The 24,789-nt window shown below is 30.4% G+C and overlaps 1 protein-coding gene across 1 annotated transcript; it reads right to left on the minus strand.

The window, feature by feature from the left end:
- Positions 1-1,674: 1,674 nt before the first annotated feature.
- On the minus strand, positions 1,675-24,554 carry LOC123294149 (focal adhesion kinase 1). The gene is made up of 17 exons (XM_044875247.1): positions 24,127-24,554; positions 14,460-14,703; positions 14,239-14,394; positions 12,466-13,273; positions 11,941-11,976; positions 11,219-11,320; positions 10,971-11,156; positions 10,673-10,897; positions 9,762-10,149; positions 9,404-9,537; positions 8,271-9,343; positions 6,560-6,733; positions 6,035-6,188; positions 5,790-5,974; positions 4,863-5,194; positions 3,286-3,668; positions 1,675-1,895 (listed from the first exon to the last, which is right to left on the minus strand). The coding sequence occupies exons 1-17, from the start codon at positions 24,456-24,458 to the stop codon at positions 1,675-1,677; spliced, it is 5,133 nt and encodes a 1,710-aa protein (XP_044731182.1). The 5' UTR covers positions 24,459-24,554.
- Between the last annotated feature and the right edge of the window lie 235 nt (positions 24,555-24,789).

Genomic DNA, 24,789 nt, shown 5'->3' on the forward strand with positions numbered 1-24,789 from the left:
TCAAATATCTTTGAAATCAATTATTAGATTTTTCCATTAAGTTTATATTTCGATTTTCGAAGTTATAAAAAAACCTTGGTGATAAAAGTAAAAACTACCCGATTTAAGACTCTACTGTAGTATCATTAATCGTATAATTATGCAAATTCACGACTATCAATTTTTGGAGAAGTGTGAAAAATTCAATAATAGGGCTTTTCATTTTAAAATCACGATTCACATTTGTTTCGTACTAAATGATTTATAGCCAATGTGATAATATGAATAACAAATATCTTCTATCTTAGTCCTACTTATTGCTATCAGTACGAAAAAATAAACTCTGCACTTGCGCTTATGACATGATGAAAAAGCCTATTGATTACCTTTAGTAATTTTTATTTATATTGTTATATTGTATCACATGACGATGATGAAAAAAGAAGCAAAAACATTATTCTGCTACACAATTAAAAAATAATTTAATCCCAATGTAATTCAATCAACTTAGCTCGATTCGATATAAATCAACTTCAACCAAAACCAACCATAAACAACACAAATCAAGTTAGATGGATTCGAATGGTTATGGCAAATTATAAAAGTATAAAAAAATTTATTGAAATATTAATCGTTGATATAATAATAAAAATAATAATCATATATAAGAGGGGTACCGCTAATGGTTCCCTAGCACCTAGACCAGGGGGTTCTCTGTGCTCTCCTTGAGAACAATCTCTTACCCGAAGACGAGACGTCTGCAGGTAAGAGATGCTATTTTAAGCAGATGAAGTTATAGAATTCTGTCGAGACTGATAGGCTCAGTTGAAATGAGCGTTTGAGATGACACCTTTTGTGCCAACTAGTCCGCTGCTTCATTCCTTTTGAGGCCAGAGTGGTCCGATATCCAGATCAATCTGACTGTGTTATTCAATGCCAGGTGGTTCAGTTCTTCGAAGTATTCATAGACTATTCTCGATTGGAATCTTGACGCCTCGTTGATATACCTCGCTTGTTTACACCTTCTTCTCTAGTCCATAATTCAGTTAACAGATATAGCAGGTCAATAATTTTGACTCACGAATATAAAACAATCTTTCTCACCTCCGTGCAGAAAGTGTCAACTGCTGCCTGCTGTGCAAAACGAAGTTGGCGCTTTATACACACCACGGGAGCAAGAATGTCTCAGATCTTATGCTCATTGTCGCCCGAGGCGAAGCCGCTGGCTATGAGATTACTTTCATTGCCAACCGTCGGTAATACTAATTAAGGAAAACAGAGTTAATTTTTTTTATATATTTTATATCCAAAAATAGATAGACCTATGAATTTGCCATAATTACCTCATATTTCTTTAATATTAAAATATTTTCATTTTAAAGTACATATCTAAACAATTTTTCTTTAAATATAATCACAATTGATATCAATTTTTACTTATTTTATGGAAAATATAATATTAAATTTGAATAACAATATATATTTCGATATTTTATACGTACCAAATCCAACTTTTTTTTAGAAGCCAAACATATTTTTTTTTTTAAATAAATATAATCAGCATCTCGAAAATCACTTATGAAAAGCTTTTACATTACGATATTTATAATAATTTTTATAAAAAATAAAAAAACACAATAAAAAAAAAATTAAATAAAAATTTTATTAAAATATATTATATTGTATTTGAATTATTTAACTATTATCTGAGTTGTTGATATTCTTAGTTGTAGCTGTAATTTTTTGTGAATGTGCATATATCGGTTGACTAACATAAGTACATCCAACAGATTTTGGTAACTGTTGATTATTGATTAAATGTAAGTCGTCTTCATTCTCAATTATTTGTAATGGTTCATCATCCAAACATGATGACGATGTTGCTGTCATTGATGGGATGGAATGATTTTTTGTATCTAAATCAAAAAACATATTCTTAAAATAATATAAATCACTTGCTATATTCAGAATTGGGATGAGAACTTGGTTAAGTCAAAGGCCGTGGTATTCTACACTGACAGATTGTAGCGTGAGATCATTGTAGCGTGTATCAAGCGAAAGTGAATTGCTATTTACGATGTATTAAATGTATAAGACTAAATAAGACTAAACGACAGACAAGCAGCACCAAAATCCTTCAGCTCGGTCTACCATATCTCAGAAGTAGCACAGGATTGCCGAACGACCTTAAATGAGCTAGCGGAACAAATAAATGTAAAGCTGGCATGGATACCTGGTTACATTAACATTTCAGGGAATTGTGAAGTCGGTGAGCTTGCTAGAAATGCCATAAGGCTACCAGACATAAGCATTAATGCATCCTGGAGTTCCGTTTGAGAACTGCAAGGTGCTTCTGAATGGGGACAACTTAAAAAAGGCCAATCTTAGATGAATGGATGAACGCACTTGTAGTACTACAAGTTAGATATGTTTTAAGTACAATCGTAGGCGTTTCAAAGATCTTATAACGCTTCAAAGAGCCTCTATAAGAAAATTGGTGCGACTGTTACAGGAAACTGACTAGACGGCAAGCCTGCAGAACGCCTGGCCCTAACAGCTTATTACGATTATTGCAGGAATTGTCACAGTGGGGAGGATGCAGAAACGATGATTCATCTTGTCTGTCACTGTCCAGCTCTTGCCATGAGGAAATGAGCTCATCTGAGCCGGCCATTCTTTGACTACCTCTCCGACCTTAAATCCGTTGACGTCAAAATAATCCAGTTATTCGTAAACGGCCCTAAATGATTCATGGAGTAGAGGCTGGAAATGAACAACCCTATTTTGGTATCAGAACGTATTTGGTCTAAGTGTGTCCCACCTCATGACATCCACTCTAACATAGCCTAACCTAAGATGCTATATTTGCTCAGGTATAAAACACTGAATTGATTAATTTAATTATTGTTTGGCTCTAAGGGTAAAAGACAATGTACGAATCCAGAAAGGGTAAATAGAATTCAAAAAAAAAAAAATCTACTCATTTGACGATTAGTTGACTCATTTTTTGAGATATCTACAAAATCGGAAAATTTTGTTTGTCACGGATTTGCACAAAAATTATTTTTTACAGTAATTTATTACCGAAACACCTAAAAATGGAGTCCATTTGACAATTGAACAATGTAATTTCTGAGCTGTCATCTAAACTTATATTCAATGAGCGATATCCCGGAGCAATTTTAGTCGATATTTCAGAAATTTGTGTTTCAATCGCAAAATGAACATAATATTCATTGTAAGGTAAAGGTTCAGTATCAGTATGAAATACTTAAAAATTTAATTTTACAGAAAACAATTCATTACCTCTATAATTATAATCATCTAGTTTACTTGTTTGAGCAGCCATTTCTGTTTCATTTGTATAAAGTTGAGCATTGATTGGTTGCTGATGTCGATATGACATATACATTGATTGTGGTTGATTAGTTTGAGGAACTGTTCTTTGGGATTTATAAAGATGTGACTGAGTGGTGCTGGCAGTATTGTGATCCGTTTCATCAACAGTAGCAGCAGTATTTGGTAAATCATTAATGGTAGCGGAAATTGTATTCTCCATATCTAATGTTTCAATATACATTGATAATATACGTTGATTCACTTCAGGAAATCGTATACGTATTGAATCAACTACATCTAATAAATTTTTAGCATCCATTGCTAAAACATGAGCAGCTGCCAACATACTCCTGAAAAAAATATTTTATTTAATTAACAATTTATTTAAGTTTTCTAAAAATAAGGCTCCGAGAAGGATCGAAATGTTATAGTACAGATAGTACAGAGTGTCTCGCAGTGCTAGTAAACCACCTATGATTAACTTAAAGAATGTCATACATAAATTGCCTCGGTACAACCAAGCCCACTGATCTTTAGAAAGAGATAATCTATCTGTCTTTAACGCTTTTAAAATGGAGACACTATAATCAATTTGTGGGGGGGGGGTGTTATTTTTGTTAATCATGTTAGATCATAAAGTAAATAAAAACAAGAAACTCTTTTTTCGAGTAAAATAACAATTTATTATATCAAAATGTGATATCCAATCACTATTTTTTCTTTTGCGAGATACAAAATAACTTTTCCAAAACCGTTTAGCCGATCTTCAAACTTTATCGATCGCAAATACGTTTTGAGACGAAGCAAAGTTTGGGAAATGCATCTTCATTGCAATTATCGAGTGCTTCGAGTGAATTTTTGACGTTCTAAACTTGAAAGCATCGTACAAAATTGAAGAGCATGGTTCAAAAAGTTTAGCGCAGGAGTTTTTATCAAAATTGTTCATTTTGATGTGTCAAAATTGTTCATTTTGATGTGAACAAGTATGAAATATATTGCGATGATTCAAAAATCGATTTTAAAAATGTGTCAGAAACAAATTTATATATTTATATTAACGCGAACATTGTCTTCCGCAGTTCGTTAGCCTCTCCAAGATCCTGTTATTTCACTCAAAAAGCGACGAATATCCATGATCAACAGTCTCAGGATCAAAAATCAATAAATGTTAACAAATGTCGAAACAACTTGAACAGCTAACTAGTCAGTGGCGACGCGTTCATAAATGGCTGCATTTACAGGAGATTTTCAATGTGGGTATATCACCATACATTGGGATATATCAACATAAAGTTTTATTTTACCATTCAATCGTTCAAAACAAAGATAAAATTCTATTTAAAACTACTAATTTCCTGGTGCAAATTGAGATTCAATATTTCAAGTGTTTTTATTTTTATTACCTTAAGTTTCAACCCAAATATTATAATTTTTAAATTCACAAATTTAAAGTATATGAAATGATTTTGTTTTTTCTCGGTACAGAGAGAAACGTACCAAATTCTACTGGATTTTTTTATTGAAGTTATTTAAAAAATACATACTTTCTATACTCAGCATCGAGTGTAGTATTAGCATAATTTTGTGCTAATTTCATTGCATTCACTAATTCAGCCATATCTTTTGATAATACTTTATGAGCCATTTCCACTTCTCTGTATGCTGTTGCTGGAAATATTGATACTAACGAATCAACACTGGTAAGTAATGCTTTCAATTCTAAACCAACTTTCCGTACTAATTCTAAATATTGATGTGCAAATGCTTGTTGTACACCTTGCGATAATGCCATAATTGCTTTCACTACTTGTGTAGTACAATCGTAAACTTTATCATTAGTACGATCCAAATCAGCTGTTGGTGTTGGTTCAACTTTCTGGAAAATTAAAACAAGTTATTAACTTTGAGAAAAAATAGAATTTTTTTGTTTTCAATCTTACATTATAATTTTGAGATATTTAAACGCAGTTTTTTGGCGCTCTCTGTTGATGACGTATAAGTACGTGATCTGTCAATTGGTGACAGTTCAATGTATAATTTACAATTAAAAAAAATTAATTTACAACACAGAATTTACACTCGTTATTATTAAGTTTTCTAATAAAAAGCTGTAGAATAGTATAATTTAATGAAATACCATATAAAATGTAAGTAATTAATATCATACAGTATGTCAACAAATTTGACAAGCCCGTACTTTGATGTCACGTCCGTATACAAATTTAAATTTCCGTTTTAAAAATTTTTAAATGCCCTCACTGAATTTGTACTTTTATTAATTAATTTTAAGTAATTAAAAAGATATTAATTACTAAAATAATGGTTTAAATGAAATGTCCAGTCATTAAAGTTACGGAAGAAAAATATTTGAACCAAATTTAAATTTCATGAATATTCCCTATTTACTGTATCTTATTGGAATAAATAAATGTTTAGGATAAGGATAGAATCTTTAAGATTTTTAATATTACCTTAATCACAGGTTTATCAGATGCAGCTTGATCATTTGATCTTGTTTCATCATTTTCAAATGATAATGACGACTGTTGACTTGGAGATTCAGATTGACGATGATGATCACCTTTGGTCATTGTTAATGCTGAATTTGCTGGTGAATGACTTTTTGAACTAGTTTGAGATGAGTTACCACCACCACCTGAATAGAACTGATGGTTAACAGATGAACTATTCAAACTAACATTTGAAAAGCTATTACTTAAGTTTTGTATATTTGATGGTAGTTTTTGTTGTGCATGTGTTGTAGTTAAACATGGATTACTGTTGCTGTACGTATTTTTTGGACTTGTTGGTAATGTTTCCGTACAATCAGAATTCTCTGACATTGTTGTTATAATTGATAAGCGTTTTTTCTGTAAAAATAAATCAAATTTTTGAATTCAGTTAAATGACATCATACCCAAAAGTGATCCTTAACAGAATTGGGTATTTCGCTCGCTAAACAGAAGAAACTTGGAAAAAAATTTTCTGACAAAAATCAGAATGTTTTCTTAAAAGATTCTATAGTTTTTACATGTAAGTCGATAGTTTCCATGGATAAAAAATTCAATGAACATGGGTTATAGAGATAAAGAGGACCAATGTTCAAATATATATCAATATCTGGTATTATATTCACCTGGACCATGAAATTAATCATTTTTAGAAACAAAAAGTCTCTCGAATGTTTATACCTCAATAGAGATTAATTAGAAATACTTAAATAATTATATGAGGAACTCACCAAATTAATTTCTTCTTCTTGTAACCATTTTGAATCCTCCTCGGATTCACGTAATTGTCTTTGAAGCCTTTGTTCTAATAATTGTTGTTCATAATCTAAACTATTATCGTGATTACGATCTAACATGTCATCACCATATAAATTACTTTGTACACTTTGAAAACTATGTAATGCCTGAAAAATTATAAATTCATAATAAATCATTGATTTTAATACTAATATTTCGATTTATTGAATTTATAAAGAATAAACACAAGTAGTTATTAGCCGCAAATTCCCATGTTTGGATATTGAAAAGAGGATTATTATATTTTCCTGCGTTAAAATTAAAAGTAGCCTGTACATGTCTCCAGAAGGAAAGTCTTCACTCTTCCTGTCACACTACATACAGAGATCAGAATTATTTATTAAATCATAAGTATAGGTAGAAATTTTCGAGTTTATCTATTAGTATGGACTTCGGTAGAAAAAAGATAACTCGATTAAAAATTGATGCGATAATCCTTTTTAACTTAATGACTTCTCTATATAATCTGAATTAGGCTATGTTTCTCAGGCCTTCAAATGATATATAACTACTATATAACTTCTCTTCAGTATAAAAATTAAGGCCTCTTTACACATAAACTCAATAAATTGAAATATTAATTAATTGTTAATTGTCTTTAAAATGCAATTAAAAAAAATCAAATCAAATTATTTTTCTACTTTATTATTAATTTTAGGATTTAAAAATTGGAAAAGGATGCACACAAAAAAAATAAGGAAATACATAAGGATTATAATTATATAATCATGCATTTTGTTTAAAAATGCGGGCGCGAGCATGATGCAATATCATTTTAAGCTACAAAGACAACATTTTACCTACGACACTCATAAAAAATTAAACAAACTACTAATTTTGTTCAAAAAAATTAAAAAAAGAGTGAGTGCTTTTAGGATTACACGTTAAAAGTGAAACTTCTTTTGAGATTTTCGGATGTTGGGAAACTCAAAATATAAGCCTATTGGTTATTTATCCAATTAATTAGTAAAATTAAAATTGGCCAAGTAAAGCCTTGAGCCTTAAAATTTCTGATTACAGTTCCATTTATGGAACTTGATCGGAAAATAAAAAAAAAACATTATTAACGTTGGTATAAATTAGTGAAAATTCAGAGAGATCGTTGACCAGAACCCAAAAATGACCTACCGTCATCGTTCTCAGCATTCTGTTGTCAGTGGAAGCACTTTGCGGCGCATTTTGATGGATGATTTGGATTTGTTTCCATATAAAGTAAACGCCAATAAGCCTCAGACCACGAGGTCATGGGAAACATCGAAATCACCGCTATACCGCCCGAGATACTTGAAAAGGTAATGGAAAACGCAGCAAAAAAGGCACATTTTGTTTTAGAAAAGAGATGCGAGCACTTGATTGATGTTGTTTGTACATAAAAAAACTAGCCCAAATAAATTTCAAAGGACCAAATTAAATAAAAATAATGTTAACACACCGAAACAAAAGATGGCGCACACGTTAGAATTTACAAAATCACTTAAAAGGCTGTAAATTTAGCACTTAAAGGAAGTTTCACTTAAAAAAAAAATTATTTGATGCAAAAACAAAAATGAAAATAACATGCGATTTTGTTTTTCAAAGTGCACACAAAAATCAAACAAAAAAAAATCATTTTGTCACTTATAATCAATGCGAATAATCTCACACCTGTGGCTGATTCAAATTTTGTATTGGTCGACTTTGTGTAACACTAAATTGTTGCTTTAAACGCGATGTTGGTGGTAATTGTTGCTGTTGTTGAGCGATTTGTGATGCAGTTGAATGTTGCATATCAACATTCTCATGGTATTGGGGTAAAACATACTTATTTGGAGCAGGATATTGAGCAAAATGTTGATTATTTTTAATATGAGCACAACTTTTAACATTTGCTCCACCGAAATCATAAATATTTTCTGTTTGCTGATCTTGATAAACATATTCAGTAGCAACTTTTTGTTGGAAACAGGGATATTGTCGTATAGGAATATTTTGTTCACAATGTGATAAATTCTCAATCTTTTTGGAGCATGATGAAAACATTGTGTTATGTTGTTGTTCAATATGCGACGATGATGTTGACATTGGACTAGAATCAACCGGTGTTTTGGTCATGCTACGTTCTAATGAGTTTGTTTTTGAAGTATTTCGAGAGTCAGATTCAAATGATCGACAACTTTTATTGTCACGTTCAAGTGAATTATGTTTTGAGACACGTTCCAAAGAACTTTTCTTATATAAATTTTTATCTAACGAACTAAATTTTGAGCCTGCGCCTCGTTCTAAAGAACTCATACGTGAATTCGGTGACATATTTTTACGATCTAATGAATTCATTTTAGGTGATGAATGTTGTGGACTAGATTTTTGACTAGAGGATTGTGATTTTAGACCAATATCATCACCACTGTTAACGGATGTGATTGTGTTAGTAGGTAAAGTTGGTGTTTCTGTTATAATTGGATCTAAACTGTGTATAGTTTGGACGGGTATTGGAGCTGTAGCTAGAACGGGACCTTGATCTTTTTCAACAAAATCAACAGCTAAGGTGTTAAATACCGATGCAGGTGTTGTATATGCTGATGGACATAATCCACGATTTTCATTTTCACGTAATAAATGTTTTAATACTTCTGGATTTTGGGCAACAATATACGTTTGTGGACCGCCAGTTTGTGACACAGGACTTAAATTCACTCCTAATGTTGATGATAAACTGTTTGTGGATGTGGAATCAACACCTAAAAAAATTAATCGATATTTTATTTTTCTTTAATATTAAAATTAAATTAAAAAATTACCTTGAAGAGGTAATCGACTTGGTTTTGGTGGGGCTTCGTCCATTAAACCAGATCCCCATGACATTGCTTGGACACGTCTATTCTCTCGTCGCATTGTTTCCTGCTGCTGTGACTGCTCTTCCATTAAAATTTCACTGTAAATATTTAATTGCTGTTTAGATATCATTTATCCGTATTTTTAGGCTACGGATACACGAGCGTTTAATTTAACGTCCGTTATAACCTCGGTACATTATTTAACATACACTTTGAATAGATCTGCCTAACATAAGATATTGTAATTGCGACATCGAATTAAACGGACATTAATAAAAAGCTCTAGTGTTTCTTGATTTGTCTGTATTCATAATAGACTTACTTTAAGACTTCTTTAATATTTTTAAATGTAGGCCGTTTACTTGGTTCATAACACCAACACTGACTCATTAACGAATATAAACGTGGCGGACAATTTGCTGGCAATGCTAAACGTTCACCATTTTCAATTTTACCAATCACATCTGTATTTTTTACACCTTGGAATGGTTTGATACCAAACATTAATATTTCCCACATACATACACCAAACATCCATACATCACTAGCCGTTGTAAATCGACGAAAGTTTATTGATTCGGGTGCCATCCATTTAATGGGTAACACACATTTGGAAGCCTTATAATAACTTTGTTCTTCTACCCAACGTGATAAGCCAAAATCAGCTAATTTTACACAATTTGGTGATGATACAAGGACATTTCTTGCAGCTGAAAAAATGCAATCTTATTTATCTTATTTAAATCTCGTCTCGTCACGGGTCAAGTAGGCAAGGTTTTTAGCTCAGAATTTTTCTATAGTCGACTGATTTAGTAATGGTTCCCTAACACCTAGACCAAGGGGTCCTCTGGACCCTCCTTAAAAAGAATTTGAGGGCGAGACGTCTCCGGGTAAGACATGCTATTCTAAGCAGATGAGGCTATATGATTCTGCCGAGGCCAGACGCCACGCACAAAAGTGCAAGGCTTCTCCGTCGGGATTTTCCCAGGATTGATGGATTTAAGGTTTCGGAACAGTGGAATCCTGCACCATTTCCATAAGTGAAGTTACAGTCTCAAAACTGTTCATCATACTTGCATGACTTGTGCTTATTCTAGTGCCACTGGCTGTAGCTGTCAGCCGATACTGGTAGGCAGTTGTCATGACTTCCGCTTCAATCATGAATGATTTAGTATAGCGCTCAGATTAACGCTGTATTCTGTGAATAGAAAAGAAATTCTAAATATAACTTACCAATATCACGATGAACAAATTTCTTAGATTCTAAATAACTTAAAGCTGTCGATAATTGAAATGAATATAATAGTAAGTGACCTAAATCAAGTCTTTGTTTATTTTGTTGCAAGTAGGCTCGAAGTTCACCAATTTTAGCTAATTCCATAACAATCCATATTGGATTTTGTGAACATACACCGATTAATTTAATAATATGTGGATGATCAAATTGTTGCATGATGTCTATAACCAAAAAAATACTAATTATCAGTAAATCCGTATTACGGCTTGGAATTTGTGAAATAATTTTACTTACAAGCTTCTTCTAAAAATTTTTCAGCTGTTGCAAAATCTGCCTCCACTTTACATGTTTTTACAGCCACGGGTGTTACGGAACCATCACGTAACGATTTATAAGTACCTTTATGCACATCACCAAATTGTCCTTCCCCAATGATTTCACCCAACTCGATTTGATCACGTATTAATTCATAATTTCGTGCTAAAATTCAAAATGATACTTAAAAATTTTAACACCATTTATAATTTTTTGTTTGTGCTTACTTGCTGGCGTTGAGTAATCACCTTCTTCATCAACAATCTCTGCATAATCTTCTGATAGCATTGTGCCATGTTTATTAGCTTCTTTCTTTTGTTGCGAAGTATCTTAAAATTTGTAAAATAAAATTAGTTTTTGATTCTATAATGGACCTAAAATTACAGATTGGATCGACGATCGCGATAGTAAAATTTGGATTGCAAATACGAATCTTTATAACTTTAACAAAACTCAATCATTTGATTTTGAAATTAGTTGTATGTGTAAATAATGCCAGAACACAAATAATTCCTCTTCACTCTCTAAGGCTAATTGTAAGTATGTATTGATAGTAACCGAGAATCGAACCCAGGACTATCGTATTACCTTTTATTGTTATAGTTGCTTTGAAACTATGCATAATTGACTTGATTTTTCGTGATTAATAATTAAAGCTTTTTTGATAGCCGAAATTTTAGTATGTTTATTGTTATAATCTATGCAGAGGACGAAATTTTTAAGTGAGTTACGTTTGCACATGATCTTTACATCTATAAATATTGAAACTTATTAATCTGTTTTTGTAATATTTGAAAAATTCGTCATATGCATTGATTGGCCTTAAATTCGTATAATGAATTGTCATAAATTTGAAATTTGTATGAAATAACATTTTTGAAGCATAATGAAAAATATATGTAGTTGTTTTTCTTAAAAATATAGGTAATTATTACGTTCTAACACAAACCTTTGCATGGACATGGAAAATTAGTCCAAACGGCAGCTTGGGAATATTACATATTATTAGAATACAAATTTAAATGGGAATACTTATACATAGAAAATTAAATTTATAATTTAAAAATAAAAACAAAATTGAAAATAGTTAAAAATTATGTAAGAAAGAACCACAAACTTTACTTTGGGAAAAGTGCAACGATTCAACAAACAAACAACACTTTTTCCCTATTACTCTCATGGTGGTATGGAAAAAAGTACATAATCCTAATCCTAACTAATATTATTGAATATTGAAAGTAATCAAATTCTACACAAGATACACTAAATTGCTTTTGAAACTTTTGCCTAACATTAGATTCATTATTGATTTGATGAAAATAAATGATCGCAGCATCATCGGATATTTATATTACAATAATCGGAAAATAGAAAAAAGGAAAACGCATTTTAATATGAGCTTATAACATTTATCACCGAATATCATAAATATTTTGCCTTGTTACAAAAATAGTCTAAAAATCATAATAATTACCTTTACGATTCCATAACGACGTCTGCGTATTATTAATTAACCGACAATAACCATCAATTAAATCAGCTAAACTCTCCGTTTTCTCCAACGAGTCACATGTAATTGATAATGTCTCTTGTGCACCCTGTACACGTATTTGTAAAATAAATTTTTGATGTGTATCACAATCACTTAAAACAATTTGTATTTGTTGTATTTTCTCAAAATCAGCAATACGCATTGGATTTGTATCACGTAACGTAAAATATGATATACCTAAATGTGGACCAATAACTAATTCTACCGGTATGGACCATGATGATCCCAAATCAACACTAAAACGTTCTTCATCATAATTATATTGTGTTTTTAATAATTCAAAAAAGCGTAATAAACAATCACGTTCCGATAAATTGGATACTTTCTTAAAATTTTGTTGTATTAATTTTCGTAATTGTTTTGGTTTTATTGTATCGGTAATACATTTTGGTAAAAATTTATTCCAACCAATTTCACGTTCTAAATATTCTAAATTTGATTTTTTATCTAATGCCATTTGTGGCATATCTTTAAAATAATTACGTATTTCTAAACAACATAGTTGTATTGCGATATCAGCATCGATGTTTGTACGATTCGTTGCTAGATAATCAATACGAACTTGATCGTAGAAGAAATGAAATGTTACGTTATCTTTTTCATATAATTCTTGCATACTGGGTGGTAAATAACGTATTCGTAATTCATAACGCCATTCGGATGGTGCATGTTTTTTTGAACATTTTTCTTGAACTTGTGACATTGTTGTATCTTGATGAATCCAATAAACCTAACATAAAAAAGTTTATTAGTGCGTGATGTTTATTTTAAGAATTATAATAAAAAATGATTTCCGAATTTTTATCCAATTTAATGTCAGGGATATAAAATGGGTTAGTGTGCATATAGAAAAATTCTTTTAAGAAAATTGTAAAAAATTGGAAGGATTTGAGATATATACAAAAATGGATCAATAAATACAAAAATCGGTCTCCTTTAATGGTTCGATGAACATTTGTTTATATTTAAAAACATAAGACTTCGATTTAATTTCACGGTTAGATGGACATTTTTCGAGATATCTATGAGGCTAGAATAGAATAGAATATTAGGCTATAACTCACAAATTACCCCCCAATCGTTCAATGAATCTGATTTTTGTGTCACATCACGCGGTAGATTATTTTGAAGGAATAAATATTATTTTGAAAGGAAATTTTAAAATTTTTGAAACTGCTGTTTTAATTTAATTACCAGGGGGCGGGGTTTTACAATTATATCCACTTAGGGAGGACCGAACGAGGGGAGGATTATAAAATTTGTGTGGCGTATTTTAAGGCTGGCCCTTAAAAGAGTACACTCCTTAAGAAAATTATGAATAACCGGATAAATTTTTTTGTCTTGGAAATGGTCATTTTCTAGTGAAATTTTGACCCAAAAAAACCAAAATCGAGTCTATTGACCGTATATTCATCACTGGACGTGTAGTTTCTGAAACAAAGATTTACTTTGAGTGGATAACGAAGCAAACTTAAAAGGAAGATAATGATGACAAGTATTGCTCCCTACAAAAAATGGATTCTGGATTCCCGGACAGCGTAATAAGAGGTGGCAAACTTATGAGTCGGTAAAAGCAAGACGAATATAACAGACCCATTGCTTCCACTAATTTAAGGAAAGGACCTACTTAGAGACCCAAGGTTCGATTTTGGAAGGATGTATAATTTGATCTAAAAACAAACAATGAATATTTACCTCTCCCGTTCCAGGATGATATAAGCGTATTGCATACAAATTCTTAAAGTATCTAACTCCTGTAGCTAATCTTTCTGTTACTAGCGATATAATTCCTTTAACGTCTGTTGCATCTCCATATTTAATAACATTTAGTCCACATTTCGGTAAATGAATCTAAAAATAATTGTCAAAAATTAACACAAAATTGAAACAAAAAAAAACTTTTATGTAATGCTTACTTTTAAAGTCGATTTATCCTGATTCATTTGTGAAACAGAAGATGAAGGGGAACCCCTCATCCCATGGGACGGTGTATGTCTGTCTTCAGCCATTCCACTATTTCGGGATGCTACTGGACTGCCACGAGATTTGAGTGGACAATGATCCGAACTCGTCCCGCTACTGTTGGATGACTCTCGGGATCTCCCCGAATGTTGTGGACTACTTCGGTTCGATGAACCGCTTGCCGTTGCCGGTTCATGACTGAAACAATATTAAAATAAAATTAATATTTTAAAAACAATTTTTAATTCTATATGCAACTTGTTTCACATATCAACAATTTACTTCACATAGATTAAGGACGAAATTTGAATTTTTATTGGAATATTACTTATAATAACAATTTCAGATGAATTTTCTTGTTTTCATACTTTTTAGAACGTGATTTTGTAGTCGTCGAGGTTTTAGTTTTTGAAATTTTACAGTGTGTTGAAATTTTGAAAGAAAAAGAATATTTTTCCAAATATAGTCAAAATTCTTGCTTAAAAAAATTGAAAAGACAGTAAATAATAATAATAATAATAATAATAATGGGGTTTAATGTCCGTTTCTCAGAGGCCACCCACATCATTATTTTTAATATTTATTTATTTTTTAAACTACATTCGAATATATAGTTAATTTTATGATGTGGGTGGAATGAGTTACTTCGTTCTTATCCAAGCGACGATAGTATGATCAATTGACCGTCTCATTAACATTTTTGTTCACACTACCGCTGCCTGGATTCGAACTCGCAATTTCCCAGCCTAGCTGGGAAATTTGAGAGTAGGAACTAAGAATTCGTCATGATTTCGGTCTAGGAATGATAAATTACGAAAAACAGCGGTAGAGACATGCTGGTATCACCGATTCGAGAAAAAAATCTTTAGCACCAATAACTTTATTACAACAAATTTCTAAACAGTATTTGTATTTAGAAAAGGACGCTTTCTCGGATATAATTTGAATCACCCTGTATAAATCGCTCAACAATGTAGACAGGTGTGAACAGAGCCTTATAATTATAATAATAAAATTGGTTTATCTCGTTCTATTTTTTAAAAATGTAGGCTATAATTATGAGTACTAAATTATGATTTTTAAATGACATTTATTTTCATAATGAAAATGAAAAGACAATGACTAGAATGTTAACAACATAAAAAGATGTTCACAACTTTATTTATTGATAGTTATGACCTTTTACAAAAAAAAATCTAAATATCTCATAAAAAATTTAATATGAATGCGTATAAACAAAATAATATTTGTAAAAATTTAAAAAAACAATCATTAATAAACTAAACATTCAATTTAAATAATATAAATAATTCATTAATAAAGATTGTTTTAAAAGAGCATATTTTTTATCTAATAAATTAGACTGAGTTGTATAAAAAAGATAAGCTCTTGAAATCTGTAAAAGATATCGAGATTAATTTTTTCAATTTTCAATTTCATGGTACTTTTTTTTAGGACATACTCCATAATTGTTGCCAATTGGACCAATATTGTCTGTAAAAATTAAAGTTGTTTCAAATATTGCTTAACTAACGCTATTTAGAGGAAGGGGGGGGGTATGCTAGTTAAAATTGATTCGTTTGTGATTTTGGATTTAACCAATTTTCGGAACTTGAAACAAAAAATGTGTGCCTTTGAAACTAACATTTTCCGTTTGAAGAATTTTCGCATATGTCAACTTAAAAAAGAGACCCTGTTTAGTGACTTTTCCAAGTAAAAAGTTGTATCTACACATAAAATTGAATCGTATTAACTAATGTTTATAAAATAAAATGTGTAATACTATTTTATATACCTGTAGGTATAAATAATTGAATAAAAAAATGGTAAAATTTCTCTATGTTGACATCATCAACTTTGCTGCTATAGCAGCGCAAAACTCAATATTATTCAAGACTTCAAGAGTACCAAACCCACGTTTATTTTTAAAACTATATTATATTATCATAATCATAATAATAATAATATACTCAAGGCATGTGTGATTTTTTGAATATATAATAACATAAATGGGTATAGGAAGTAAATTAGGCATTTTTACTCAAATTCGAATCCATCCACTTGTCTTTGTATTTAATAATTCAGCGCCATAACACAAATATTAACCATCATCTTCGATAAAACAGTGTTTTTATACCTTGTATGTATGAAATATATGTCAAGGTATACTAAGTTTAAACCCAAGTTTGTAACGCTTAAGAATATTGATGCTACGAACAAATTTTTGGTAAAGGCTGTCGTCTGTCTGCCCGTCTGTCTGTGGGCACGATAACTCAAAAACGATAACAGATATCAAGCTGAAATTTGTAAAGCGTACTCAGGACAAAAAAAGTAAGATTGAATTCGTAAATGAAGAATATAGGTCAGTTGAGTCTTTGGTCCATAGGAAACATCTTGTAAACCGTTAGAGAGAAAAGTTTAAATGTGTCCATTTTCTCCAAAACTATAAAAGATAGGGAGTTGAAAATTTGGAGGTAGCTTCAACTAGTGGTCTTGTGAAACATTCTCGAAAAACGAAAAATAATGCATTATGCATTAATAGTCAAAGAAAATTTCGGCTGGCGAAATCTTTTAGTGTTATTCGATAGGCTATAATTTTTACCAGATATGCTATTAATCCATTTTATATACTTTATGAATCAATAAAAAAATTTTGAACTTTATTAAAAACTTGTGTTTTGTTTCCAAATTACTTCTTGCGTTAATTTTGGGACACTCATTACTATAAAGGTATACATTAACTTTATTTTACCTATAATAAAATCAAACTATATTTTTTACAATTACATTTTTTTAGCTTCAAATTTATTGCACATTAATATTTAATTAATAAATGTATGGGTATATTAATATTTAATTAATGTACATTTATATTAATTATCAAGTATTAATTAATTACTAATTTGCGTGGATGGGAGCCTACTTATATGTTCAATTTTATTACCAAGTGCTCAATTTACACACGCTCAAATATAATAACGCAATAATATTTATATTGACTAAAACATATTGTATAAATAAAAATTAATTATTTTATAATAATTAGTATTGGATATTTATTAGGTATTATTATTTTATGATATTTATTAGATAAAATTCGTGATTGAATAATAAATAAAAAATACGTGCGAAATACAATAGTTAAGTACTCAAAACACTTTTAATAAAAAGTGTAAATCAAAAGTAGGTTTGGCGTATTTAATTCATTGGTTTACAGCCAGTACTGAACCTTGGCTTATTCTAAAATGTTTGACGTCATTTATATCGATTGTTGGGATTTCTTCAATCATCGATTCTAATCTACTCTGATAATTTCTAAATTTGCATTAAAGTTTACTTCGAGATAACGATTTTTTTATTCACTTATTTGAATCATGCATGAGTTTTATTTCAGGAGTTTCCATGGTAATGACACACTACTTTGTTAATCGAATTTCATGCATGGACATTCTTAAATCGTTCAAACTCATTAGATTTGCCCTTATTTCAGCTGTAATTTTTTATAAATAATTCATTGACTAATCCCAGAATAAAATGGTTGATGAGTTTAATGCTTTAAACAATATTGTCACTGATAAATAAAGTAAGGAGAATAAATTAAGTTCCTTCCGATATAATAAAAGATTTTATATTCGAATTTATTTTGAATACCAAAGTGTTAATTTTAAACATAAAACAAAAGCATAAAAATTCTACTTAAAAATTTACTGCTATTTACGTTAAAAATAACATTTAAATTCGTTTTAAAACTTAAGAGATATCAATATCCTACTCAGAATTATATATATCATTTCGTTGCTAATCCGATGTGTAATTTTAAATTATCTCAAAAAACTATAAGATTTAGGTAGTTATCATCACAGTTAGTCTGGCAGTTATAAGACACGAACGCAAGAGAGAAACTATCTTTTGTATTCGACTTTAGAGAAATTTTCAGAATCGCTATATATTATAACTGCGAAAGTAAGGATGTTTGTTTGTTTGTTACACTTTCACGCTAAAATTAGCGAATGGTTTTTAATGAAACTGTACAGCCATATAGCTCATACTTCAGAATAACATATAGTGGAGTCAATGAGTGTTTTTACTTGGAAGTCCTCAGGAACAGCTCCGATTTTGATGATTTTTTTTCAGAACGATTCTTTTTGTATATTATTTAAAATGAGAAACATTTCAGATGGGGGAAATAATTTGGAGGGGGAATAGCCAATGTCGTGACTGATATATCGACTCCCAGCCTAAATCGCTAATGATAGAAGTTTGAAATTTCGAGAAGTTATTGATTTTATACTGTAAATGTCACATAAAAAAGGATTTTTCGAAATTCATCCCCTAAAAGGGTGAAATAGGGGATGAAAGTTTGTATGAAAATATATAAAAACCATCATTTTTGAGTTCATTTCTTAACCGATTTTAAAAATTCTTTCACCAATATAATGCTACATTATCAGCAAGTAAAATGGGCTATATTTTATTTTCAAAAAAATTAAGGTTCCGTAGCAAAAGTTAAAATCAATTAAATACTGAAACCGACATTTTTGAGTTCACTACGTTACCGATTTTAAAAATTTTTTCACCTATAGAATGCTATATTATCAACAAGTAACATGGCCGAATGTTCTTTTCAAAATTATTCGGGATTCGCACTAAAAGTCATGGTCAGGACAATCCATTAAATAGTGAACATAAGGGAACTTAAGAGAATTGAAGACTATAACGTGGATAACTACTAGTTATTTATATTGTTTAAACAATATTTTTGCAACTTATATAAAAAAATTCATTCTTGCGTGATTTTTTTCCACGCACACCAAAAATTGATTTTAACTTTTAGTGCGGAACCCTAACTTTTTTGAAAATAAAATACAACATATGTTACTTGCTGATAATGTAGCATTCTATAGGTGAAAGAATTTTTAAAATCGGTAACGTAGTGAACTCAAAAATGTCGGTTTCAGTATTTAATTGATTTTAACTTTTGCTACTCTTGAACCTTAATTTTTTTGAAAATAAAATATAGCCCATTTTACTTGCTGATAATGTAGCATTATATTGGTGAAAGAATTTTTAAAATCGGTTAAGAAATGAACTCAATTTTTTTGGTTTTTATATATTTTCATACAAACTTTCATCCCCTATTTCACCATTTTAGGGGATGAATTTCAAAAAATCCTTTTTTATGTGACATTTACAGTATAAAATCAATAACTTCTCGAAATTTCAAACTTCTATCATTAGCGATTTAGGCTGGGAGTCGATATATCAGTCACGACATTGGCTATTCCCCCTCCAAATTATTTCCCCCATCTGAAATGTTTCTGATTTTAAATAATATACAAAAAGAATCGTTCTGAAAAAAAAATCATCAAAATCGGAGCTGTTCCTGAGGACTTCCTAAGAAAGCCTGTTTTATGTATTCATTGACTCCACTAATATGAAGTATAATTTATAAAGATATATTTTAAAAAAATTAAAAAAATAAAATAATAAAATTGAATCTGACATTTACAATTTTTTAATTTTTACAGAAATCTGTAATTTATGGTTCAAAATGATGATTATAGATGGAGCGGATCTATAATCATCATTTTGAACCATAAATTAAAGTATTCTGTAAAAATTAAAAATAGTAAATGTAAAACCATTCATGGCCAACTTTTCTGATATACTCAATGAATTATGGAGGCTATAAAGCGGTGTTTTTCACTTTTAAGCCCAGTGAAACGGGCGGGTATCAAGCTAGTCACCTATATTTTATTAGATTGATTTTGGAGACTTTTGCTCTAAATTTTTGTGATTTTGGGGACTTTTATCTGTATTAACTTTTTCATTAAACTAAATTAATGTCGAAAAATCCGTTTTAAAATATGTGTAGTGATTCCTAATTTACTTGAGACCGAAGACTGGCTTCCCCGTAAGGAGGGTAGGAAGAGAACCGTTTTAGTGGGTAAGAATCCCACACTACCAAAGTACCAACATACCATCGTTGGTGTCTTTTTGAAGATTTTTCAATATTTTAACGGGTTATCCTTCTTGTGATAAAATAACATTGACAAGACAAGGAATTTAGAACAATATTTTTAAGTTTAAAAATAACATGTTACACACATAAATAAATTTAGAAAATATTTTTTTTTTTTTTTTTCTGAAGGATTTGTCTGAAAACTTTGTATTTTTTTTATTCCATTCAGTCTAATTTTTTGAGAGGGTATTGTAAACAAATATTTGGAAATACCTTTTGTTACAATTTGCAGTTTGCGTCAAATTCTTAAGATTAATTATCATTATGTAATCATTTGGTTCATATTTGGTAATTTAATTAGATTTTTTATATATTAGCAAACAATTCAAATTTCAATTAACCATATTTGGATCTAAAATATTGGATAAAAAAAATTTATTGAACACACGGAAATCATCAAAATAATATTATGATGTAATATTTGTTAAACAAAAGACAATATTTTGTACAGAGTGGTTAGAAAAAAGTTACCCCATGAAATAATTTTGCGATCCAAGACCGTCTATCATTCTTGAAGAGATGTCAATCGACTTTAAAATATTTTTTGGTTTAAAAATAGCCCAAAAACATTTTTAAATTTAAACTTGTTTGTTTAAGTATTAAGGGCGGGTCTTAGCCATAGTAAGAATCAAGGACGTACTAGGAAGAATTCGGAAAATTCTTCTCATTGAAACTGAAGTGAATTTAATGTGTCAAAATCTACTATTTGTAGAATAATTCAGAATAAATTTAATCACAATGTCCTGATGGACAAGGAAAACTAAAACGTATACGTTTATCAGAATATCCTGAACTTGAATAGTGTTTGCTAACATGGGTCAAGCAACTTCGCAACAAAAACGTTCCGGTATATGACTGATGATTAAAGAAAAAGCACAAGATTTCGCGCGAAGTTTCGGTATTCATAATTCTTGTAGCGGCAATGATGTTCATAATACATTATTTTATTTAATAATAGCACCTCTATAACTGAAATAACCTGTATTCTGACCTCTATTAATGGAACCCTCTGGAAATGAGATAGATATTTATTTGTACCTGGATATCTGAGACACTGGGTAAGTGAAATACCTCTACAAGAGCGACAAATTTGCGAGTCTATTGAGTTCTCATTTAACCAGGTTTCACTGTATTATCAGAAAGCTTAAGTTAAGATGTTTAACATGTTTAACTAAAGATTTAATCGCTCCAATGGTCATAAAACCTTAAGGTAGTAAGGTATCGTAAATCAATATAATTTTTTATTTTTCAAATACATCAAACATTTAATTAAAATATGACGAAATCATTGTGAAACTGTACAAAATGAAAAATCAAAACATCTATTAAATGAACAGTTAAAAATATTTTAAAAATAAAAGTAATCTAAATTTAGTGTATGGCAATATATCTACGAGGCGTTAAGACATTGAAAGAGAGGTTATTTTGATTCCAATGATACTGATTCATCCAAAAATTTGTATATTTCTTATTGGAAACATATCTGTATGCAAAACTGTTTTGTTTTTGATTTTGCGGGTAATGCACCATCGTTTAAAGCGATAAAGATAGAATTATAAAAGTTAGAAAATACATTTCCCATTCAGAGGGTTAAACGAAGGAGTATAGCTCAAGCAAGGAATCCGAAAGAGGACAATTTCCCCGTTCAAAAAGAAAAGAAGCCAACTTTTAAAGTAACAAATAATAACTCTTAGGCCTTAGTAACATAAGTCAATCGGAAATTTAATAGCTGGAACGGAATGAAATTTCCATGTGAAACTTTCATTATGCGATGATGATGAAGATGATTTACGATTTTCATCCGAATGATTCGACGAAGAAGATTTAAACGAACACAATAAACTTTTTGGACGTTCAAATTTTTTCCGTTGTAAACAATTTTCCCGTTTAAAAAGAAAAGAAGCCAACTTTTAAAGTAACAAATAATAACTCCTAAGCCTTAGTAACATAAGTCAATCGGAAATTTAATAGCTGGAACGGAATAATGTATCTCTAAGTCAACATAAACGCAAAACTTAAAACCATTCTAAAGATTATTACAAAGGGAATCACATTACGTATGTGATTCACATATAATGTTATCGTTATAACACTAAGAATGGTATAACACGAGCAGTTTTTATGACGGACAAAAATCGACTTGATACTGCTTCTTTTCTAGGCCCGCACTTGTAGTTTCTAAAATTTTGTCATAAAAAACAAAGCAAAGCAAGCAAATGGAAAATAATTTTAAAATTAGTTGCACAATCGAATAAATAAAAAAACGTTATTTGGAAGTCTTTAGTTAGCGTGAATGTTGCCCGCCTTCAGACGTTCAAAAATTATAACCCAGCCACATCGTCTGCTTACACATGTTAACATAAACAAAACAAAAATACTGACATAAATGATGTCATTTTATCTCAAGATATCCTTAATTGATACCTTAATTGTATACTTCTGTTAATTTTGCATAAATTATAAATTTTTTAATTTTTTTATTTCATCGATTTGGGATGAATCATCATCTGATATGAATTTCGTAATATTATGTATATTTCAGACATGCCGGAACTTGTCTGAATATGAACGAATATTTCAACAGTTATCTAAAATAAAACATTTTGGTGTAGGCGCTTTGGGTGAACATGATAACTCAAAACTAAAAGAGATATCAAGCTGAAATTGTTATAGCGTGCTTTAGATATAAAAAATGAGTTTGGATTCGTAAATGAGCAACACAAATCAATTGGATCTCAGATCCGTAGGACTAATCTTGTAAGACGTTAGATATACAATTCTTAGATTGTTAGAGATTTACTATCTTCAAATTTATTAAAAATAATGCAAGCACTAACATTCAACATTATCTATACAGGGTATTTAAACAATTAACTAATTCAATTATTTGTTTTCAATTGTTTAAATTATTTTTAATTAGTACAAACTTTATAATATACGAGAACACGAAACAAATATCAAATGAATGATTCCAAACTTGTTACTTGAGGGATTTTTGGGGTCGCTGAACATGAATACTGCTACAAAATTGGTCTTCGAGGTACTTGGTACCAGGGTGAACGTTATTCACGTCATCTCCTGAAGTTTTCGGGGAATTCGTTGTATAATCGGTTCCAAACTCGTCACTCGGGGGTTTAGGGATCGGTGTTACAAAAAATGCACGGATTACATATAGTATTATATGTAATCCGTGCATTTTTAGTGACACTGAGTATACCTGGTGCCCGGGGTATCCAGAGTATCCCGATGGTGGTTCTTGGTGCCCGTTTCTGTTGCGATATTCGTGTTCAGGGACCTCAAATCAGTCGTAATGTTCAAATTTTTGAATTTCAGTGTTTCGTTTACGCGACTAGACAGACTTTAATATTGTTCCGTTTGTATTTAAACTTTGTGCTTGTAACATTTTTCACAGAAGAAAAAAGGAGTAAAAAGTAGATTCGAGAAAAAAACGGAAGATATAAATTATTGACTTCGTCCCTAAAAGTGAAGTATGTGACCATTTCCTAGTGGAATCCCAAGGGGAAAAACTTAAAATTCACATGTTCCGAGGGAATCTTATTTCGGCTTAATACTATTTCATAAACAATAATTCTAATTACCGTAAATAATCAGAATCGTTAAAACTCTTTGGTCTTGGCGGACGATGAAATTTCCATGTGAAACTTTCATTATGCGATGATGATGAAGATGATTTACGATTTTCATCTGAATGATTCGACGAGGACGATTTAAACGAACACAATAAACTTTTTGGACGATCAAATTTTTTCCGTTGTAAACAATCACCTGTAGTCGTTTTTTTCACATCACTTGTAAATTTTTCAATATTTTTTTTAAACTGTACGCCACCATTACTACCGGATGTACCCCTATTTCCATTGTTAATTGGTGGTTTTAAAAAATTACTGTTCCGTTTCACTAATTCTAACATGATTTATCAATTTATTTTATTTTTTTTTAGTATTTACATTGTTTATTGTTGTAAACAAGGTAAAATTGTTTATGAGAGAACATGAACTGCACAAACAACAAACAAACATAGTCACATCAACAAACAACAAACTTAGTCAGTTATTTAGAGTCAAGTTAACATATTTTAGAATTTTGTATACGCTAATAATAATACTCTGTTGAGTGTGGATATATGCGAGGAGATTGCGCGTCTCATTCAAAGATGAGCCCACTTACTTTTTAATTCTTTTTTTGTTTCATTACAAATGAAAAAAAAATTGAAGTACAGGTAAAATATTATAATGTGGACA

The sequence above is a fragment of the Chrysoperla carnea genome, chromosome 1, assembly GCF_905475395.1.
Source record: "Chrysoperla carnea chromosome 1, inChrCarn1.1, whole genome shotgun sequence".
NCBI lineage: Eukaryota > Metazoa > Arthropoda > Insecta > Neuroptera > Chrysopidae > Chrysoperla > Chrysoperla carnea.